At 43.0% G+C, this 21,945-nt stretch overlaps 1 protein-coding gene and 1 pseudogene across 5 annotated transcripts in view; one reads left to right on the top strand and one right to left on the bottom strand.

The window, feature by feature from the left end:
* Window positions 1-21,945, top strand: part of GALNT2 (polypeptide N-acetylgalactosaminyltransferase 2) — a 220,806-nt gene that overhangs the window by 98,180 nt on the left and 100,681 nt on the right. For all 4 annotated transcript variants that reach the window (XM_033199314.1, XM_033199316.1, XM_033199315.1 and 1 more), the window contains exon 2: window positions 15,875-15,968. In XM_033199314.1, coding sequence (XP_033055205.1) covers window positions 15,875-15,968 — 94 coding nt within the window. The remainder of the gene's footprint in view (window positions 1-15,874; window positions 15,969-21,945) is intronic.
* LOC117076161 lies at window positions 16,806-17,169 on the bottom strand (annotated as a pseudogene). Its single transcript, XR_004434260.1, has one exon. The product of XR_004434260.1 is annotated as a 40S ribosomal protein S27-like (transcript).

Genomic DNA, 21,945 nt, shown 5'->3' with positions numbered 1-21,945 from the left:
TTTTTCATTTTCTCCTGCCCTCTAGCTGCCAGTCTCCTTCTCCCTGAGGCTGCCCATGGAAGCTAGAACCCCTCTTCCCTAAAACAGGTCCTAAAAACCAGAACTTGCCAGCCCAAAACTTTCCCCAAAGCCAGCCATCAGCCCTGAAAATGTGACTCTAACTTTCCCTCTGCTTTGCTACATAAATACTGTTTATAAAAACAGTGTGTGACTTACCTGTTTGACTGTAGGTCATAAGACCCCCATTCCAGAGAGGGTCTCGCCCCCACCCAGAATGAAGGAATGCTGCTCCGAGAGACTGAGAAAAATCTAGACGGACAGGCCTTGCTGGGCTTCCCCACTCAGTCTGTTAGCATTGGAACCTACCCTTTTTGTCCAGTCATATTTCCACAAGGCTATCCATGCTGTGTTGAACTTAAGCATAAATATGGACAATTTCCCCTGTATCTTTGGGTCTTCATTCTGATGGCTCCTGTGTATACACATTAAATCAGTGTATGTGCCTTTTCTCTAATTAATCTGACTTTTTCAAGTTGAGTTTTCAGTGAACCTTCAGAGGGTGATGGGGAAAGTTCTCCTTGACCCCTGCATTTCTAAGTCAGTGGACACGTGAATCTTTGGCTTACAGAAAGATAAGAATCAGGTAAACACGTTTGTTGAAACTCCGCATTAAAACAACGACAACAAACTTTTGTGAAAAGGAATTGTTAAATTCTCCAACCTTAATGTGCAGTGAGGTGAGATCCAGGCCCCACTTGGAACAAGTTCCATGGAGCAGGCACATCTAATGGGCCACTGGCCACTCCTGAATTCCATGGACTCCCTGGGGCTGAGGTGCAGTGGAAAGATGAGCCTGAGTGTTCGCAGCACTGTTGCTCATCAGAGAGCGTGGGATGAGGTCACTCCAGCGATCTCTCACGCTTTAGCGTTCCCAGCTGTACGAGGGAGTGCGGTGTAACTTCTCGGGCAGTCGTATGGCTCTGGGATCAGTTTTTGTTGAGAGCCTTCTGTGTGTCAGACACAGCTGGCGTCATCATATATGTTCTTTTATTTAATTCCTCCACATGACAGTGGACAGAAAACATGGTTCCTATTGCTACGAGCTCCAGAGCAGGAATTTGAATTGGCCTTCGAAGCCTGAGCTGCTCACAGCAGCTCACTCTCTTTTCAGCTTTCCCATCAGGATCAAATGAGATGAAGTGTGTGGAAAGGAGAAGCAACCTTTAAAAGCAGACCTTGGTAAAATTTCTGCTTTCCAAAGTTGGACCAGGGAAGCTAAGAGGAAGGAGGGACATTCCCCACTGACTGTCTGGGCCGCTGTGGGCCAGGCCTGTGCCAGTCACTTGGTGTCAATGAGCTTATTGGATTTAGCCTTCCCAACCATGTGGACACGGGGTCTCTCTGTCCCAGAACTGCCCGGGGGTGGTGAATGGAGCCTGGACTCTGGACCAGTCACACCCTGATGTGACACTGGATACACTGCCGATTAGCTTTGTGCCCTTGACCTTGTTTTTTGTTTTTTCTGTTTTTTTTTTGGGGGGGGGGTCTCAGTTTTGTCATCTTTTTTTAATAAAAGGGATATTAATACCGTACCTTAAAGATATTGTGAAGAACACATACGTAACTGCAGTTGCACACGTGTAGCTACTCTACAATGCCCGGCACGTGGAAAATCCCTGGTAAATGCCAGTTCTGTGAAGGTGGTATCACTGTCGCTGTTACTCCCATGTTCTGGGTTGGGGGCAGAAGGGCTGTGGGGCCTGTGGGGAATTACCCAGTAGAGGCCGGTGCTTTGCCTTTTCTCCTTGTGTGTGTGATTGCCCGTAAATGCACTGTCAGAACCCAGGTTCCCTGTACACATTTACTGCTAACGGGGGTCATAAGCACACAAGATCACTTTGGTGATTGACCCGTGTCTTGGAGAAAGCAAAGATTCAGTAGGGAAAGTGATGTACATATAGGAGACAAGCCTCTCAGTGGGCGTGGTGGACTGCGTCCCATCATGCGATCTCTTTCCTGCCCAGGACAGCGCAGTGCTCTATCGGCCCTTTTCCCTTTTTTTTTTTTTTTTTTCTTTTTTTCTTAGACGGAGTCACTCTGTCACCCAGGCGGGAGTGTAGTAGTGCGATCTCGGCTCACTGCAACCTCTGCCTCCCAGGTTCAAGCGATTCTCCTTCCTCAGCCTCCTGAGTAGCTGGGACTACAGGTGCCCGCCACTACACCTGGCTAATTTTTTGTATTTTTAGTAAAGACAGTATTTCACCATGTTAGCCAGGATGGTCTCAATCTCCTGACCTTGTGATCCTCCTGCCTTGGCCTGCCAAAGTGCTGGGATTACAGGCGTGAGCCAGCACGCCCGGCCTCTGGGCCCTTTTTCTAATTCCAAGGGAGAAGGGAGGCCACCTCAGATTCTCCAGTAGTGCCTGGACCCCAAACCTAAAAGCAGAGGCCAGCTCACACCTGTTTCTAGAAATAGCTTTTGTGTCTCCTGCCCCTTAGGTTCCTGTAGTGGCTTTGGGCAGCATTTGGAACCTCTGGCCAAGTAAGATCCCTTAATGATGTGAAATACTGCATAAGGTCGAAGTTGCAACTTTAACGTGTCTGTGTTTTAAAACTATTCAACGATTCATGGAGATAATTTAAAAACATGAAAGTTTGAGGAGAGCCAACACTCATCATTCTCCGCTCTTAACACAATCATTTTTATTCCTGTGCATTTCATTCCAGGTTAATCCATATGGATACGGATTTTTATATAGTTGTTTCATTGTGTACATAAAATTTTGTCTCCTGCTTTTTCATTTCACATAAGCGTTTTGCATGTGGCTCTGTGATCTTTATAATTTTAATGGGCGCATAATATTCTTTGAAGGGGCTGTTAACAGAAATTAACCTTGTATTGGTGAATGTTCCAAGTTTCTTCTGTTTTTTCTCTTATAAATAATGCTGCAGTATTTGTGCATAAGATTTATTCCTTATTTTAGGTTAGTTCACTGGGATAAATTCACAGAAGTGAGATTTATTGGCTTAAAGGTTTTCAGTCGCTTTCTAGTTCTTGATGTTGGGTGCCAAGCCAAGTTGCTTTCCGATAAGGTTTAATTTACACTGTGTCCTTTTGCTTTTAAAATAAGATAGTGACATATCTGCAGCCTGTGTTGTGATGCCAAGTATTGAGATAGTATGGAAACTGTCCCAGCTGTTGAAGGCAGAGAATGGACATACAAATGAGTGGCGCCAGAGGTAGGGGATCTCACAGCTTATCCCTGGGTGGCACTGGTCAACCTGTCCCAGGGCAGCACTCGAGAGGAAGGGAGGCCCTCGGGGTGACCAGAGCCCCTGGAAAGGGCTGGTAGATGCCTCACAGGGCTGGAGGTTTCTGTATGGAGTCCTGTTGTAGGTCACTCATATTAGGCATGATGTCCATGTGCTCCGCTCAGCTACTGTGATCTGACTGAAATAGCCTTCTAAGAAAAGAGCTTGCAACTGTGGAAAACCACTGTTTTGGATCAGGTTGACGTGGAGTCTAGGCTTCAATGGGACTGTATGAGCCACCTTAACCCCTGTGTTTACATGTCTTTAAAGTGGGCTAATAAGGCATGACAGTGTCCTCTGCACAAATCCTTTGTGAAAGAAGAATTTGTAATTAATAAAAAAAATACCTTTTGAAAAACTAAATTGGGACAGTCCTTGTAGGGTTTTGGGGTAATAGTCACACAGCTAATAGCTGCTGAACCCTGAGCAAAGAAAATGTTAATGAGAAAATGTACGTTTTAAATGAATAAAAAGAAACATACAGTCCCTATGTACTACTCGTTTGTTAGAAACTTTCAGACACTCCTCCCCGCAGCGTCACTCATGAGTTTCTTTTTCTTGGGTGCAGATAGCACTCATTTTGCACGGTGTGCCTCACATGGTGTTTCTCGTCTCTAGCTACTTTCACCATCTTTCTAAACATCCCACGTGGGTCACATCATTTCACTAACTTTGAAAGACTTTATCAGGCCTTTTTCAAACGTCTGCTTTATCAGTCCTCAGGCTGCACAGCCTCGGCCTTGCCGTGGAGAGATGGTGGCAGGACAGTGGACTCCAGGGATTCAGTGAGCACGCAGACGTGTCTTCTCTCCCTTCTTGCTGTGACCAGCGGTGTGATATGCTGGTGTCTGCCCTCCGCTGTCTCCCAGGGCAGCTTGGGAAAGCCTCTCCTCTCCCTGGACTTCCCTGCTTTCTTCCCTTTTCCCAAAATCCAGGTCTAATTCTAATGGTCCCCAGAGAGAAGCCAGCTGAAGTGTGAAGTTTCTCCCTTTGAAGAGAAGGGGTAATTGCCGTACAGAGGACCTCAGACTGGGGGAGAATTGCTGTAGTGGGGGAGTTGTGAGGAGTAAAAGAGAGAACATACTAGTGCTAGTCCTGGGGTGGGTGTTGAATAAGCCTTCGTCCCTCTCACTCACACTTGGGTTGGCTGTACTGCGGAATTTCCAACTCTGTAAAGATTTGTAATGAGATAAGTCAGGGGAGAAGCTTAATTACAAATTTTCCATTTCGTTTGTAACCCTCAACCCTCTTGGGGCTCTGAGACTCATTTTTTTTCTTAGAGATGCTCTTCAAAACAGAGTCAAGTGTTTTATTTTCTTGGTGGTGGGGGGTGACAGAGGATCTCTTACTCTGTTGCCCAGGCTGGAGTGCGATGATGTGATCCTGGCTCACTGCAGCCTCAAACTCCTGGGCTCAGGTGATTCTCCTGCCTCAGCCTCCCAAGTAGCCGGGACTACAGCTGTGCATCACCACACCTGGCTAATTTTTAGCTTTTTTTTTGTAGAAGCAGGGTCTCACTGTGTTACCCAGGCTAGTCTTGAGCTCCTGGGCTCAAGCTCTCCTCCCACCTTGGCCTCCCAAAGTTCAAGGATTACAATTGTGAGCCACCACTCCCAGCCTGGAGCCAGTTCTGACTCAGTGTACAGAACTGGCCTAGGAAGGAACCAGTTGTATGGAAGTTAGGCCCTCACCGGAAGGATTTAACCAGATGGTCATGGGAGATGGCGGCACCTACTGGTGACAAGGAGCATTGCACTTTAGTTCTGTGAGACCTGCTCCTGGGCTGAGGTGAAGTGGGGAGGAAAGCAGCTTTGCAGGTGTATTGACATGGAAGTCAGGGAGCTGCCAAGCGTGGAGGAATGTGGTGGTGATAGGAGGAAGGGGAGGTGGAGCAGCAGGGATGTGAAATGTGCAGGGCTGCAGCCTGGTTGGCTGATGAAGCTGCCTCCTGCTGGCCTCCCTGCGGCTGCTCTGCTGCTGCCCTTGGGTCCTGCTCATCACCAAGTGCTGCCTGAGTGCTTCACCTCTCTCCTCCCACCTTTTTTTCTTACCTATTGGCAATGATTATTATTTTTAAATTTTTAAAATGCAATTGATTTTTACATAAGTCACGGGAGAAAGAATTTTCTAAAATATCCCCCCCCCCTTTCTTAATAAAGAGACATTTTCTAGTCCAGTTTGCAGAAATTCATCATTTTTCTAAAGTAAGAGAACCTGCTTCAGCTGTGGTTGAGAAACCCTGAACAAGAAGTGAGCTGCAGCTAAGAGAGAGCTTTGTGTGCCACCCCCTGACTGGGGAGGCGGTGGACTCAGGGCAAGTGTTAGAGAATGGAGCCATAAAAGACTCCTTAAAGTGTCAGGCGCTCAGCTAACTTAGGGCTAGAATTATATATCATCTCTTAAAGGACCTGCTGTTCTTGCCTTCAGGAATGGGAAGTTATCACCAGGAGCTAAGAGCTGACCTGCTTCATAAACTCTTATTTAGACCTAGGAATGAGGAAAAGCTGCAAGCAAATGGCATCCCTTGTGCTCACTTTCTCTGGGCTACCTTCTGCTTAGGTCCTCTTTGCCGAGCACAAACATTTAGGATGGTCTAGCTGCTCTTGAAGAGAGGATGGTGGTGTGGAATAGATTCCTCTGAGGCCTTGCCCCTCATGTCCCCGGAGCTGAGCTGATTATTCTCATTGGGAGATTGGCTTTTGAGTGAGCATTTGTAAAGAGATTTATACCCGAGTTTTCTTGAATGAAGAGGGAGGGGAGAGGGCTTCAAATTGCCATTAAAAATGAACAGGCACCCTAGAAATACATGGTTGACAGATGTTGGTCCAGGAGTTTTCAGTGTAATTGCTTTCCCTTTAGGTAAATAGGATTTTGCACACATTTTTGTAATTTTTTACAATTTTATTTTTTTCTAGAACAGTTTTAGACTTACAGAAACATTGGGAACATTGTGCAGAGAGTTCCTATATATCCCATACCCAGTTTCCCTGTTATTAAAATCTTACGTTAGTATGATTCATTTATTGTAAAGAACCAGTATTGATATGTATTAACTAAAGTTCTCACTTTACTCAGATTTTTTGCAATATCCCTAGTGTTCTTTTTCTGTTTTAATATGTTATTCAGAATACCACATTCCAGTTAGTGATCATGTCTTCTTACTGTGACATTTTTTTAGACTTTGCTCTTTTTTTTATGACCTTGACAGTTTTGAGGAGACTCGGTCAGGGATTTTTTAGAATATTCCTTGTGTGGGCTTTGTTTGATGGTTTTTCTCATGATTAGATGAGGGTTATGGGTTTGGGAGAGGAAGACCACAGAAGTAAAATATGCATAAATTCTTAAACAAGTTGGTGAATGAGTTAATTATGGAGAGGAAAGGAAGTTTAGTAGCCCTGAATAGTAACTGGAAGAGGAGTAAAGGCTGAACCCTCAGATTGGAAGAAGGCAAGTTTAATGTTCTTAATGATGGGACTTAACGTCTAACTTGTGTCATACCTTATAGTTGAAAGGGGATGGGATAGAGTTGTTCTTGTATTTCCACGTTATATCTTGGGAAACTGAGGCTCAGAGAAGCAGCCTGAGTTGCCTAAGGTCATAGAGATAGACCAGGATTTACTGGATGTGCCAATGCTTTTGCAAACCGTTCCTAGTTGCGTTTTCTATGCCCAGAGGTTCTAGACTCAACTGGCTGGGTCACTGATGGCCATTTCATCTGTGCATAGCTGTAGGGATTTAAATAGGAAGATTTTTGTTAAATGAAGGCAGTTGACCGACTGCATGGAATGAATGTGCAGGATGATTCACCAGGCCTTCTGCCTGTTAGAGAAGTTAAACGGTTGAGGATGAATAATTACGCGATTGTAGTTCATGACTTCAGCACAAGTCATTAACAGTTCTCAAATGTTGAGCAGCCCCACGTTATTCCCCACCAGCCTGTTTTTCTCTGAGGTTCCACAGTAAAATAAGTGAAGTGGTGACCTTTATGGTAACATATTTTTTATTTGTGAGCAAGTGGAATACGTATAAAGCGGTTTGTGACTTTGAATCCAAAATAGAAATTTGCCCTCCTGTCATTTTTGCAACATTGAGTTTCATAAACCAAGTGGGAGTAGTGAAAGTGAAACTGGAAATGCATGGATGAAGCCAGTGGTTCTGAACACTGAGAACTGCCTGGGAGTTTCTAGAAAAACCCCCAAGGCTGGGTCCCATTCCCTAAAGTTGTAATTATATTGGCCGGGGCGGGAACAGGCCTTGGGAAATCCAAAATTTGGCCTTTCTGTCTTGTTCCTCACTCTGTACACTACCCAGGTCTTCATTCTTAAACCTTTCATATCTTTTGATTCTTGCCCAAGTAAAGGTTTTGGGAGCTGTTGGGCTGGAGCTTTCAAAGCTTCCAGTAAGCTGATCTTACTCCTCCACCTGTATTTTACCTGTTCTTACTCGGTGATGGAACTAGGAGAGCCCATAGCCACTTCTGCTACATGTGGCACAAAATGTGCTTCAAAAATATTTGAGAGACTGAATGAAGCCTGTCTCTGGTCTCTAAGGTATATTATATTCCCTTTCTATTCCAATGATGAGTAGGAGGAAAGATACCACTCTTTCTTGTAAACCAAACTGTTGTTGCTTTCAATGGGAATTTTTATTAAGAAGCAAAAACTCATCTCTTTTATAAATGCATAGATACCAGTGCTTTATACAATACAGCCTTCTGGTTTTAAGAGAACTTTTGCCATGGTTCAGAGTGATCTTCTAGCCTAGTATATTAGTTTGTTTTGCATTGCTCTAAAGGAATACCTGAGACTGGGTAATTTAGAAAGAAAAGAGGTTTATTTGGCTCATGGTTCTGTAGGCTGTACAAGAAACATGGCAACAGAATCTGCTTCTGGTGAGGACTTCAAGAAACTTTTAATCATGTTAGAAGGTGAAGAGGAGCAGATGTGTCACATGGCAAGAGAGGGAGCAAGAGAGAGAGGGGAGGAGGTACCAGGTTCTTTTAAAGGATCAAGTCTGTGTGAACTATTTCCTTTACCATGGGGAGAGCACAAAGCTGTGCATGAGGGATCCACCCCCGGGACGCAAACACCCCCTCCAGACCTCACCTCCAACATTGGGGATCACATTTCAACATGAGATTTGGAGGAGACAAATATCCAAATGAAATCACCTAGTTAACGCTGGTGGTTTTTTTCAGGACCGTTTCCCAGTGAGTTAAAATTAATTTTGTGAGTTTATAAATAGGTCACACACCCTATTTGGAAAGTTAAAGTTTTTTTGCCTTCTTGTGAGAAGACCTGAAGATTATCCCTCTACACTATCCTGGTGGAACACCAACCTTGAAGAATTAGAAATAATAAATAGTCCTTCTGCTTCTCCCATGGGTCACTTTATAGGGAAAATGCTTGATTAGGGGAGGTCTTGGTCTTTAGCAGGAAACTTAAGTCTACTCTGTAAAAATTTGCTTTCTAGTAAACAGTGTTTTAGTTAATTCGTAATGTCTTAGCTTGGCAGCTTAGCTTCGTCTTCCCTTTTAAGAAATGGACTGTGAAATATAAATTATTACCTCATTTAACAATATCTGGCAACCTGTTTTTTTCCCTCCGAAACTTGAGGGTTGCTGTATGGATTGGCTGTAGGGGTAATTACTGAGAAGTCATCAAATAACAATGAAAACTAGACAGTTGATGAGAAGGAAATCAAGTAGTCATTCAGATGGTATTTTTGGTAATTTAATCTGCCTCTGACCATATGGTCTAGTCAGCTGAAATAATTTAACAGTGACAACATATATTTCAGTAAGCAGAGATTAAAAACAGCCCATTTATTTTCTGTTTTCTCCCACAGTAATATTTTTATATCTCTGTTAACAAATATGATGTTCGCCATTTAAATTATATGGAAGCAGCTTTGGATGATTTAGCAATATACATAACATTTATTCTTTGTTATTATCTAGTTTTATGTGTGTAAGCATGTTTATTTTAGTGGTGTTTCATAATTCAAAAATGTTACCAAAGGTGGTAATTGTGTTTATATTGGACACGGGTAATCTCATGGACAGCATGAGATGCTTCATCTCATGGACAGCATGAGATGAAGCAACACTTTTGCTGCACAGACTTGCTGCTTTTGTGACTCAACTCTTGAGCTTCCATCACCTCACAGCCCCTGCCCCTGCCCCTCACCCCTGCCCCACAGAAATGACTGGCTAGGTACAGCAGTCTCTGCCACTAGCAAGCCTTATGGCATTAATAAATGTAGTGGTTTTAGAATATTCTAAATATTAACCAATTTTTTATTATCCTCCTCTCTAAACTGGAGGCTAGTCTCAGCTCCACCAAACCCGATTTCACGTGAGCGGGACATGGTGACTTATTTCTAATGAACAGACTATGACAGAGAGACAGTGAGACAGTGAATGATTTCTAAGACTAGGCCATAAAAGGCATCAGGGAGTTTCCCTTGCTCTTGTATGTGCCCTCTTCCTCATATTCGTTGGGGAAGCCAGCCACCTCTTGGGAGGACTCTTAAGCAGCCCTATTGGATGGACCCCAGTGAGGAACTGGGGCCTCCTGGCAATAGCCATGTGAGTTACCCATCTTGGAAGCAGACCCTAGCCCTAGGCAAACCTTCAGACAACAGCAGCCCTGGCCGAAATCTTTGCAGCCTCATTGGAAATCGTGGGCCGGAACCATTCGAATTCCTGACCCTCAGACGCTGTGTGAGGTAATAAACATTTATTGTTTTAAGCTACTGAGTTTTGAGGTAACGTGTTTTGCAGCAGCTGATAAGTCATGTAGCCCTTCTGGATCCTTTTTTTCCAGTCCTCTGGGAAACCAAAGGTTGGACTGCACAGCGCCCTGCGCACCCAGATTTGATCAATAGTGCCTAAGGGGCTTGCTCCTCTTCCAGCCACTGTACCTCCTCACCCTCATGGCATTTTCCCTCCTCCACTCCCCTGACCACCTTGCCTTTGGCAACCGAACCAAGAACACTTCTTATTTTTTTTTTTATTTGGATCAGAGACAGATTATACTGGGAATATTCTATTAACAGTTAAACCTATATTTACACTTAATTGTTTCCATAGCTATTTAATAAACTCACCTATTGGGTTTACTACTCCTGAAAATATTGTCATAGTATTTAGATGTCATTGCTGTTTTATCTACTGAGAAATAGGATTAATTTGAGCTGCTGTGCTCTCTAATTATGGCAGGTAAGTAGACGTCGCTCGCCTGTGGATTCCCATCTGATTGCACCCATGGCCTAGTTTAATTCCATTTGTGCCTCTGTTGTGTGCAGTTGTAAGAACAACATGGGCAGATACATATTTTGAAGTTTTGGGATACATAATTTTGAACCAGATTGAAATGTCTGATAACAATAATCACTACCAGTGGGGTAAGTTAGTAAGTAGGAGAGTTCTCATTAACTGGCCCAGATGCCATTTACAAAGGGAGAGGAGACCACAGCACCATACTTTGGGGCTTCTAGGTCTTTCCAGAGGCTGCGTGTGGATGCATCCAACACTCTGGACCAAGGGGTGATGCCAGGCAGGGCAGCAGTGTTCTCCTGCCCTGTGTTTCTCATTTGGTTAGCAGGGCATCCTAGACCCCCGGTTAAACTTCCCTGATGGAAAGCAGTATTTGGTCAGAGCTGCCGAGCCCTCCCTTGTCCACACTTTCCCGAAGCACCATCTGTCTGTGGCGTAATCATTCTGCATTCACTGTCAACATCCCTCCTTTGAGGGTGGTGGAAACAAAGCAGAGATGGGTCTGCATCCTGGGAAATCAAAGCGGGCTTACAAGATCACAGGCTTTGAATTCTCTGTAACTTTTGACCCAGCATAAACCACATCATTGCTTCTCTAATCTCAGCAGTTTGTACTTGTCACTAAAAAGGTGACCTGTCTGTCACGGCATCGTTTTCCCCTTAAAAGGGAGAAAACACACAGATCTGTTCATAGCACAGCCAGGATACCAGTGGCTACTGGGCGCAAGAGGCTTCTTCATACATTTGCATTCAGTACATTTCCATTTTTGAGCAGCGCCGACACTAGTGTAAGTAAGTCTTATAATGTATGTAAATGTATGGGAGGGGGATTGTAACGAAAAGCTTCCACTGCAGAGTAGGCGAAGCCGGGACAATCAATCTGAGTAAGTAGGGCGAGGTGTTTTTTTTCAGCTGCATTCATTATTGAGCAACTACCATAAGGCCACCAGCGCACTTGGTACCATAAGGATACAGAAGGAATATGACAGCTTTCCTACCCTCAAAGAACCTGTAATCTTTTTGGATATGAAACATGGACGAAGCAGGTAGCAAATGTAAAAGACCCTCAAGTGCTAACTGAATGTATCGCCTATACAAGAACGCTGGGCAGGCAGGGACCCGCTGGGCAGGAGGCATTGAGCCCAGCCTTCTAATCTTAGAGAAGTTAGACTTCGACACCTACTGCCATTGGCAGAGGCATGGCTGGAACCCAAGGCTCTGGCTCTGAGGCCAGCGCTGCTCCCTACGTGCCATGTGGGGTTTCCTGCTTTCCTGCTTGTCCCTGCAGCGTTGGGCTCTCCTCTCCCCTGCACTGATACCCCACCCTCCTGGGTGGTCTCCTTCCTGCTCACCAGTAGCTTTAATTACCCTGGGCCTTTTCACAACCCCAGATTTGTGCCTCCATCTGTTTGCAGATGCCTCCTCTTGGTATCTCTTTGTAGCTTCATCATTTCCAAACCAAACTCCTCTTTATTTCCTAGCACTTCTTCTTACCCTACCCAGCAACTTTCTTGTATTTCTTCTCGGTGGACATCACACCTGCATAGGAAGTGCTGCAGTCAGAAACCTAGGGCCATCTTTGATTCTTCTTCCCCCTCACACTCCTCCTGCTGCACTGGCAGCCCCTCCTAGCTGCACCTGTCTCCGCTCTGTCCCTCTGGGACCTGGACTGGGTCCAGCATGCCATCTTCCCATGCTGCATTACTGAAATGGCCTCCTGGGCTCTCTTGTGTCCTCTAGTCTGCCCCCACCTTGTAGCCACAGTGATGTTTCTAGAATACAGGTCTCAGACTATCCTGCCACTTCCGTGCCTTCCTGTTTTTGATCTTTCCCTTGTTCCATCTGTCTGGTACACCCACCACCACTAGTGCCCGTTGTTCCTTCTTGCCTCCCTTTGGTCTCCACCGAGGTACTACTTCCGTGCACAGCCTTCCTGGGGGCCCTGCTGGACGCAGGGCCTGTGTCTCTGGGACATCATTGCCCGCGCTTGTCTGTGGGTGTCTTTGCACAACACAGGCCAAGATGCCTGGTCCCCACTGTGTCTCTAGGAGCTGACTTTCTTAATACCAGGCCAAGGCCCTCTGTAGGGGTGGGGAGAAGAGAGTGGGACAAGACAAGCATCTACAGACCAGTGGTGGGTTGAGCTTGGGTGCTCCATCAGCCAGTGAACCTAGTCAGCCATCTTTGCAGGAATTTATTACTAGTGACCAGACATATTCTGAGATGAATGGTTAGTACAATGTCTTAACTGAACTTTGGCTGTTTAGTTAAGGGAGAGAGGAAGCTGTCTTATCTGGAGGCAGTACAGCTAAATGACTGAGACCATGAACTCCAGCCCTGAGTTCCCCAGGGTGTGGATCCAGCCTCATATGAACACTAAACGTTCAGTGCCTTGGCTTCCTCGCCTGTAAAATTGGAATAGTAATAGCATTGCAGGAAGATGAGCGTATGTGCAGCGTCCAGAGTGGGGCTTGGCACCTCATAAATACTGTGTTAGGCAGCAGCCACCACTGTGATTCCTCCTTTTCATTGTCCTCCCCTCCCCCTCCTTCCCCTCCTCCTCCTTCCCCTCCTTCTTTGCCTCATTCTCCCCTTCCCCCTCCCTCTTCCTCCTTCTCCTCCCCATCCTCCTCCTCCCCTTCCCCCTCCCTCTCTCCTCCTCATCCTCCTCCTCCCCTTCCCCCTCCCTCTCTCCTCCTCATCCTCCTCCTCCCCTCCCCCTCCTTCCCCTCCTCCTCCTTCCCCTCCTTCTCCTTGGGGGCTCCTCCTCCCCTTCCCTATTTTTACTCTAGGAGCAGGTAGTTAAGATGATAATCTGCAGTTTTTGACCTGGAAGTCCAGAACAAAACAGTCCTCTGTGAGTGACCTCCTAGAAATGTATTCTTGAGTTTTTATGACATTTTGAGAATCAAGTTCTTATAATTTAGTTTAAATTGAGCCCTAGCCTGTCATTCCCACTCTGACTTACATAAAGGGCCAGATTTAGCTTTTTACCAGCTGTGTAACCTGGACAAATTGCTTAGCCTATCTTATGTGTCCTCATTGTAAGACAGGAATTATAAAATGCAGGAATGAGAGAGGGTCTATACGCAATGCTTGGCGCATAGTAGGTTTTTGTAAATGGCACGGCTTGTTCCATCTGCTTGCTACCTTGTCATGCCCTAATTATATGGGCATGAACTCACCCTGCACTAGTTTTATAGTAGGCGTCGTTGACTGGAAGAAAGAAGGGAGATTGAGGAGTGCTCACCCTGCACTAGTTTCATAGTAGGCATCACTGATTGGAAGGAAGAAGGGAGGGTGAGGAGTGTTACCTATGGGCAAATCAATCTTATTTGTGGGCACACACAAAAAAGTTTATTTTCTGGGAAAACACTGATGGTTGACCTGCAAATGTCAGATAATGACTACAGATAATGACTTTATTTTTACGTGTAGAAAATATACTAGAGTCACCAGCCCCACTGGCAGTGTTCACTTTTGATTTTATTCAGTTACAAGTTTAAATGGTTTGATCCATTAGCTGGCGTAAGTAGGAGGCCAGATGCCTATGGGGCGGGGACTTGAGAGGTAGGAATTATCAGCCACAATGCTACAATCAAGCCTCAAAATAAAAACTAATGCTTAATTAAAAGTCTGCACAGTGACTGTGGTAACTTCATTTTGCTGATTTAGTATTCACACGTATCTCCTTACTTTGTAAAGCCAGTTGGTGGGTGAAATTCTCTCACTGTTGCCTATCTGCCAGGGTTCCCACAAAATCACTGCCAGTAGTAAATTGAAAATTTCTTTATAGCCAAGTAATCTCAAAAGCCAAGTCATAAATACATCTTTTCCAAACTTTTTTGCAGTAAAAATTCTTTAAATTGGGATACAGCTGCATTTTAATACATTTGTTGCAGCGTGGGATAAGACTTGCAAAAGTGCATGGGGCACTTAAAGGCCAGGAAGGCGTTCTGCTGGGTGGGTGGAGCTCAGACCCCCGGCTGCAAATGGTTTCTCTCACCAGCCCGCCAAGGCTACAGTTCTTCCTCTTCTGCCATTTCCATGGCAGCCCTGATGTGATAAACCCAGCTGTATCACTTCATTAGAGAAGCAGCGGAAGGAAAAGCTGGCCGAGAGATGGGGGAGGCTTAGGCACAGTTTCTCTCTTAATTACCGTACCTCTTGAGTAAAAATGCAGATTATTGGCAGAGCAAGTTGCGTTTGGAAAAAATGTGTCATTTGGCCCCGGCCCTTAGGTTTACCCTTCCGCAGATCTCACTTTACATTTTAAGTAAAGAACCAAAACGTCTCCAGTGGTGAACTTGTGTGCAGCATGCAGTCCGCACTGGTCCAGAGGAGTGCTGGTGGAATGAACCCTGGGAGATCTGATGCCCCGCCCCGCAGGGAGGGATTACTGCTGCGCTGCAGCCTAATCGCATCTGCTCAGGAAAATGGCCAATTGACAATGCTTGGCTCACAGGAGTCTGGTGGGAAAATTACTAGCCTTGGGTTATTTCTGATTTGGTTATATACAGAAACCTTTCTTATTTTAGTTACAGAAATCAGATTCCAAGTGGTGGAAAAATGTATTTAGCTCTGTGGTCGTGCAGTTGTTATTTAGTCTGATTTAATGTTGATAAATTAGAGTAAATTGTTTGCCCAGATGAGTAGAATAAATTCTGCCAGAGCTTATACCTTATTCTGGTTTCATATTAAGTTCTTAATATGTATCTCTGTTTCAGTGGCAGTCCTAGTAGAGTAAGCCCTAGAAAAAGCTTGGTGGCTCTACCCCCTGCTCTTGTGTTAGTCAATGGAATTAAATCATGTAACACTCTCTGAGGAGAGCTCAAAGGAGCCCTTAGGGAGAATCTGGTCCTAAGATGTCCATAAACCACTAAGATGTCTGGAGAGCTACCTTCCTTTTAATGGTTTTAATTTAACCCCTCTAGAATTATTTCATTTAATCCACTTACCCTATCTCGCTTCTCCACCCTCACAAATCCCCAAAGCCCTGGGAGTTTTTGGAGTATTTCCTTCCCACAGATACGCAATACAAATATAAAATGGAGAGAGAAATGCAAACCCTTGGGAAAGGTCATGCCCATACTTTTCTCCCCTTACATCTTGACTCCCTAACAATTTCTGGTATGTGGGGTCTTTAAGATGGGCCCTCCCTCCTACTCATCAGTGCATCCCCAGGGCCAAGTGTTACTCTCCAAAGACTCAGTGTGTATTGAACTGATGAATGAAGGTGTGCTTGAAGAACCAGGCAACTCATTCAGTGTCTTTGTTCCCCCAGGAGGACTGGAATGAAATTGACCCCATTAAAAAGAAAGACCTTCATCACAGCAATGGAGAAGAGAAAGCACAAAGCATGGAGACCCTCCCTCCAGGTACTGCCAGGGGCCAGGAAGCCATCTGGCTTTGAGCATGTTATCGGGAGTGGACTGAGCGTGGCTCTTGGAGCAGATGATCTGTGGGGAGAGGCTGGATTCCATAGGTCAGCAGGAGGAACCGCCCTAGAGCACTGCTTTGCCGACTTCCATTGGACCCATTAGTGGGTGGTCAAGTTAAAACTTTAATGGGAGGTGACCAAAATGTGTTGAAAGAGAAAATAGAAATAGAAGAAGTAGAAAGTATATTTTAGTATGTATTAGTTCATGAAATATTTTTAATAGACTTTATTTTTTAGGGCAGTTTTAGCTTCAGAACAAAACTGAAGGGAAGGTACAGAGAATTCCTGTATACCTCCTGCACCCCCACCCCCAACACACATACAACCTCCTCCATTGTCAGTATCCCCCAACAGAGTGGTACGTTTGTTACAATGCATGAACCTGCATTGACACATTATCATCACACAGAGTCTGTGGTTGACATTAGGGTTCGCTCTCGATGTTACACATTCTGTGGGTTTGGACAAATGCACAATGGCGTTTACCCACCATTGTAGTATCATACAGAGCCATTTCACTGCCTGAAGAGTCATCAATGCTCTACCTCTTCATCCTTTCCTTCCCACCCCAGCCCCTGGCACCCAGTGATCCTTTTGTTGCCTCTGATGTTTTGCTTTTCTGTCATGCAGTTGGAATCATAGGGTATGTCAGCTTTTCAGATTGACTTCTTTCACTGAGTAATATATATTTATTTTAATATATTAATATAATATATTAATATTTAATATACATTTAAGATTCCTCCATGTCTTTCATGGCTGGATAGCTCATTTCTTTTTTTTTTTTTTTTTTTTTTTATCCAAAATGTGTTTATTGAGATGGTTTCCCACTCATCTTGATTCAGAGTGCCTTTAGTGCTGCTTCCTCCTAAAGGAACATCCTTCTGTAAGCCTTGCTTTTCCTCCTGTAGGCTGGCAGAGGACAGTGGAGCAGCCAACACACAAAACTACCGTTTGTGCATGGCTAAAGACCGTGGTGATTTTATAGCATCCTGGGCATTTCACATCCATGAAGTAGGAATTGGGGCTCTGCACCAGGCGTTCTTCTTGTGTTTCCTCTTCTCCTCTTCTGGGGAGGGATGAAGGAGATCCTTTGCGAGAGGCATGTTCTCGTGTGGGTAGGTCGTCACCGCCGGAAAGCACTCATTTCTTAATGAATTAATAATATTCCATTGTCTGGGTGTATTAGTTTGTTTATTCACCTGGTGAAGGACATCTTGGTTCCTTCCAGGTTTTGGCAATTATGATTAAAGCTACTGTAAGTATCTATGTACCCATTTTCAAGTAGATGTAAGTTTTCATCTCATTTGGGTAAATACCAAAGGGTATGATTGCTGGATCGTATGGTAAGAGTATGCTGAGTTTTGTAAGAAACTGCTGAGTTGTCTTCCACAGCGGCTGTTGCATTTTCCATTCCCACCACAGTGGGTGAGGGTTCCTGTTGCTCTGCATCCTCGCCAGCTTTTGGTGTTGCCAGTATTCTGGATTTAGGCCACTCTAATTTAAAGTGTGGAGTAGTGTTTCACTTTTGTTTTTATTTTCAATTCTCTAATGACATATGATGTTGAGCATCTTTTCATATGCTTATTTATCATCTGTGTATTTTCTTTTCTGAGGTGTTCAGACCTTTTGCACATTTTTAATCCAGTGGTTCATTTTCTTATTATTGAGTTTTAAGAGTATATATTTAGGATAATCGTCCTTTATCAGATATGGATTTTGTAAATGTTTCTCCTAGTCTGTGGCCTATCCTCTCATAGTCTCAAGACACTATCTGGATAGTGTCCTAGAAGATTTTTTTTTTTTTTTTTTTTTTGAGGCGGAGTCTCGCTCTGTTGCCCAGACTGGAGTGCAGTGGCCGGATCTCAGCTCACTGCAAGCTCCGCCTCCCGGGTTCATGCCATTCTCCTGCCTCAGCCTCCCAAGTAGCTGGGACTACAGGCGCCCGCCACCTCGCCCGGCTAGTTTTTGTATTTTTAGTAGAGACGGGGTTTCACCGTGTTAGCCAGGATGGTCTCGATCTCCTGACCTCGTGATCCGCCCGTCTCGGCCTCCCAAAGTGCTGGGATTACAGGCTTGAGCCACCGCGCCCGGCCAGAAGATTTTAATTGATTAAAATCTGGCTTATCAATTATTTCCTTCATTGTCATGCCTTTGGTGTTTTCTCTAAAAAGTCTTCACCATGACAAAAAGATCACCTAGATTTTCTTCTATGTTATCTTCTATGAGTTTTGTACTTTGGTATATTTACTTAAATTTATTTGAGACAGAGTCTCACTCTGTTGCCCAGGCTGGAGTGCAGTGGTGCAATCTCAGCTCATTGCAACCTCTGCCTCCCAGGTTCAAGTGATTCTCCTGTTTCAGCCTCCCAGTAGCTGGGATTACAGGCATGCAGCACCACACCCAGCTAATTTTTGTGTTTTTAGTGGAGATGGGATTTTGCCATGTTGTCCAGACTGGTCTCAAACTCCTGACCTCAGGTGATCTGCCCGCCTCAGCCTCCCAAAGTGCTGGAATTACAGGCGTGAGCCACCGTGCCTGGCCTACTTTGGTGTTTTACATTTAGGTCTGTGATTCATTTTGAGTTAATTTTGTGAAAGGTGTAAGAGCTGTGTCTAAGTTCTTTTTTTTTTTTTTTTTGCATGTGAATGTGCAGGTCTTCCAGAAACATTTGCTTGAAGAGACTCTCTTCTCTCCGCTTTATTGCCTTTGCTCCTTTATCAGAGATTAGTGGGCAATATTCATATGGTTCTATATTGGGGCTCTTTATTTGCTTCCATTGATCTATTTGTCTGTTGTTTTGCCACTACCACACTGTCTTGATTATCATGGCTCCATGTAAAGTCTTGAAGCCGAGTAGTGTTAGTCACCTTTGTTTTCTTTCAAGGTAGTTTTGGCCATTCCAGATCTTTTGCTGTTCCATATAAATTTATAAATTTTAGAATCAGTTTGTTAAGATCTACAAAACAACTTGCTGGGATTTTGGCACAAATTGCATTGAATCTATAGATCAAGTTGAGATTAACTGACATTTTGACAATATTGTCTTACTCCCCATGAATGTCAAATATTTTTTCATTTAATTCTTCTGATACCTTTTATCTGAGTTTTGTAGTTTTCCTCATACAGAATTTATACATATTTTGTCAGATTTGTACCTAAATTTTTCATTTTGGGTGTTTCTAATGTAAATGGTCTTGTGATTTTCACTTCACATTCCACTCGTTTGTTGCTGGTATATAGGAAAGCAGTTGACTTTTGTATATTGACTTCACATCTTATAACCTTGCTGTAATTGTTTATTAGTCCCAGGAAAATTTTGTTCATTGTTTCAGGTTTTCTGCATAGACAATCATGTGATCTATGAACAAAGAGAGTTTTATTTATTTTCTTCCAATCTTTATACTTTTTTTTTTTTTTTGGTCTTATTTCATTAGCTAGGACTTCCAGTACAATGTTGAAGAAGAGTGATGAGGGGTCATCTTTGCCTTGTTCCTGATTTTAGTGGGAAAGTTTCCAATTTTTCACCATTAAGTATGATGTTAGCTGCAGGATTTTTGTAGATATTCTTTATCAAGTTGAGGAAGTTCTCATATATTCCTAGTTTGAGAATTTGTAACATGAATGGGTGTTGGATTTTTTCAAGTGCTTTTTTTTGCATCTGTTGATATGATCATGTGACTTTTCTTCTTTAGCCAGTGGATATGATGGATTACGTTAATGGGTTTTCATTTGTTGAGCCAGTCTTGCATAACTGGCATAAATCCTACTTGATCATGGTGTGTAATTCTTTTTTACATTGCTGAATTTGATTTGCTTTATTTTGTTGAGCATTCCTGCATATGATTGTATGAGAGCTACTAATCAGTACCCTTCATTGCTTTCTTCTTTTTTTTTTTTTTTTTAAGAGACAAGGTTTCACCATGTTGGCCAGGCTGGTCTTGAACTCCTGACCCCAGGTGATCTGACTGCCTCAGGTCCTCCCGAAGTGCTGGGATTACAGGCATGAGCCACCACACCCAGCCATACCTTTCTTTTCTTAAATGTCTTTGTCTGGTTTTTGGTATTAGCGTAATGCTGGCCTCATAGAATGAGTTAGGAAGTATTCTTCTGCTTCTCTCTTCTGGAAGAGATTGTAGAGAATTGGTATAATTTCTTTCTTTAAATGTTGGTCAGAATTCATCAGTGAACACACCTGGGCCTGGTGCTTTCTCTTTGGGAAGGTTATTAATTATTGATTCAATTTCTTTAATAGATATGACCTATTCAAATTGTGTATTCTCATGTGAATTTTGGCAGAGTATGTCTTTGGAGGAAGTGGTCCGGTTCATCCAGCTTATTGAATTTATGGGCATAGAGTTGTTCATATTATTCCTTATTGTCCTTTTCATATCAATGGGTTCTATAGTGATATCCCCACCTTCACTTCTGATATTGGTAAAGTGTGCCTTTTTTCTTTTTCACTTAGCCTGCTTCAAAGTTCATTGATTTTATTGGTATTTTGAGAGAGCCAGCTTTTGGTTTTATTGTTGTTTTTTTTCCTATTGATTTTCTGTTTTAAATTGTATTGGTTTCTGTAATAATTTTTTTATTATGTCTTCTACTTAACTTTGGATTTAACTTTCTCCTTTTTCTAGTTTTTAAAAGTAGAATCTTAGATGATTGCTTTTAGATCTTATTTTCTAATATATGCATTCAATACTATAAATATCCTTGCAAGCACTGCTTTTGCTGTATCTCACAAATTTTGGTGAGTTCTGTTTTCATTTTTATTTAGCTTGGAAATTAAAAAAAAAAATTCTTGAGATTTCTTCTTTGACCCCTGTGTCATTTAGAAGTGCGTTGTTTAGTCTCCACATACTCTGGGATTTCCCAGCTAGCTGTCTTTCTGTTATTGAATCTAGTTTAATTGTATTGTGTGCTGAGAGCACACAGTCTGATTTCTGTTCTTTTCAATTTGTTAAGGTCTGCTTTATGGCCCAGAATGTGGTCTCTTTTGGTGAATATTCCGTATGAGTTTGAGAAGAATGTGTGTTCTCTTGTTTTTGACTGAATTAGTCTGTAGATGTCAATTATATCTAGTTGATTGATGGTGTTGTTGAGTTCAACTCTGTCCTTACTGAGCTTCCTCTTGCAGGATCTGCCCATTTTTGACAGAGGACTATTGAGGGCTCAAACTATAACAGTGAGTTCATTTATTTCTCCTTGCAGTTCTATCAGTTTTTACCTCATATATTTTTATGCTCTTTTTAGACACATACACATTAAGGATTGTTGTATCTTTTTGGAAAATAAACTTTAAAAAAATCATTGTGTAATCCTCTCTTGATCCCTTAAAAATGCCCATGATCTAAAGTGTACATTGTCAGAAATTAATATAGCTATTCTTTCTTTCTTTTGATTAGCGTTAGCATGATAGATCTAACCTTTCTTGGTAAAGGCCATTCTTTATCATTTTACTTTTGATCTATGTGTGTTGTTTTATTTGCAGTGAATTTGTTGTAGACAACATATAATTGGGACTTACTTTTTGTTTCTCACTGACAATCTTGGTATTTTCTTTGGTGTATTTAGACCATTGATGTAAAAAGTGATTGTTGATATATTTAAATTCATATTTACTATATTTGTTGTTTTTTATTTGTTGCCCTTATTCTATGTTTGTACTTTTGCCTTTCACACTTTTTCTGCCTTTTGTCATTTTAATTAAGCTTTCTGTATAGTCCCATTTTATCTCCCTTCTCAGCATATCTGTTATACGTCTTTAAAAAAAATTAGTTTGTCTTCTTTCAGATAACACTATACTGTTTCACAGGTAATGCAAGTATCTTATAATAGCAAAGTATTCTTGATTCCTCCCTCCCATCCCTTATATCATTGCTGTAATTCATTTTACTTACACATAAGCATAGGTA

This window comes from Trachypithecus francoisi, unplaced genomic scaffold (genome assembly GCF_009764315.1).
Source record: "Trachypithecus francoisi isolate TF-2019V2 unplaced genomic scaffold, Tfra_2.0 Lachesis_group5, whole genome shotgun sequence".
Lineage (NCBI taxonomy): Eukaryota > Metazoa > Chordata > Mammalia > Primates > Cercopithecidae > Trachypithecus > Trachypithecus francoisi.
The sequence above is the reverse complement of the archived record's forward strand: the minus strand, read 5'-3'. Positions and strand labels throughout refer to the sequence as shown.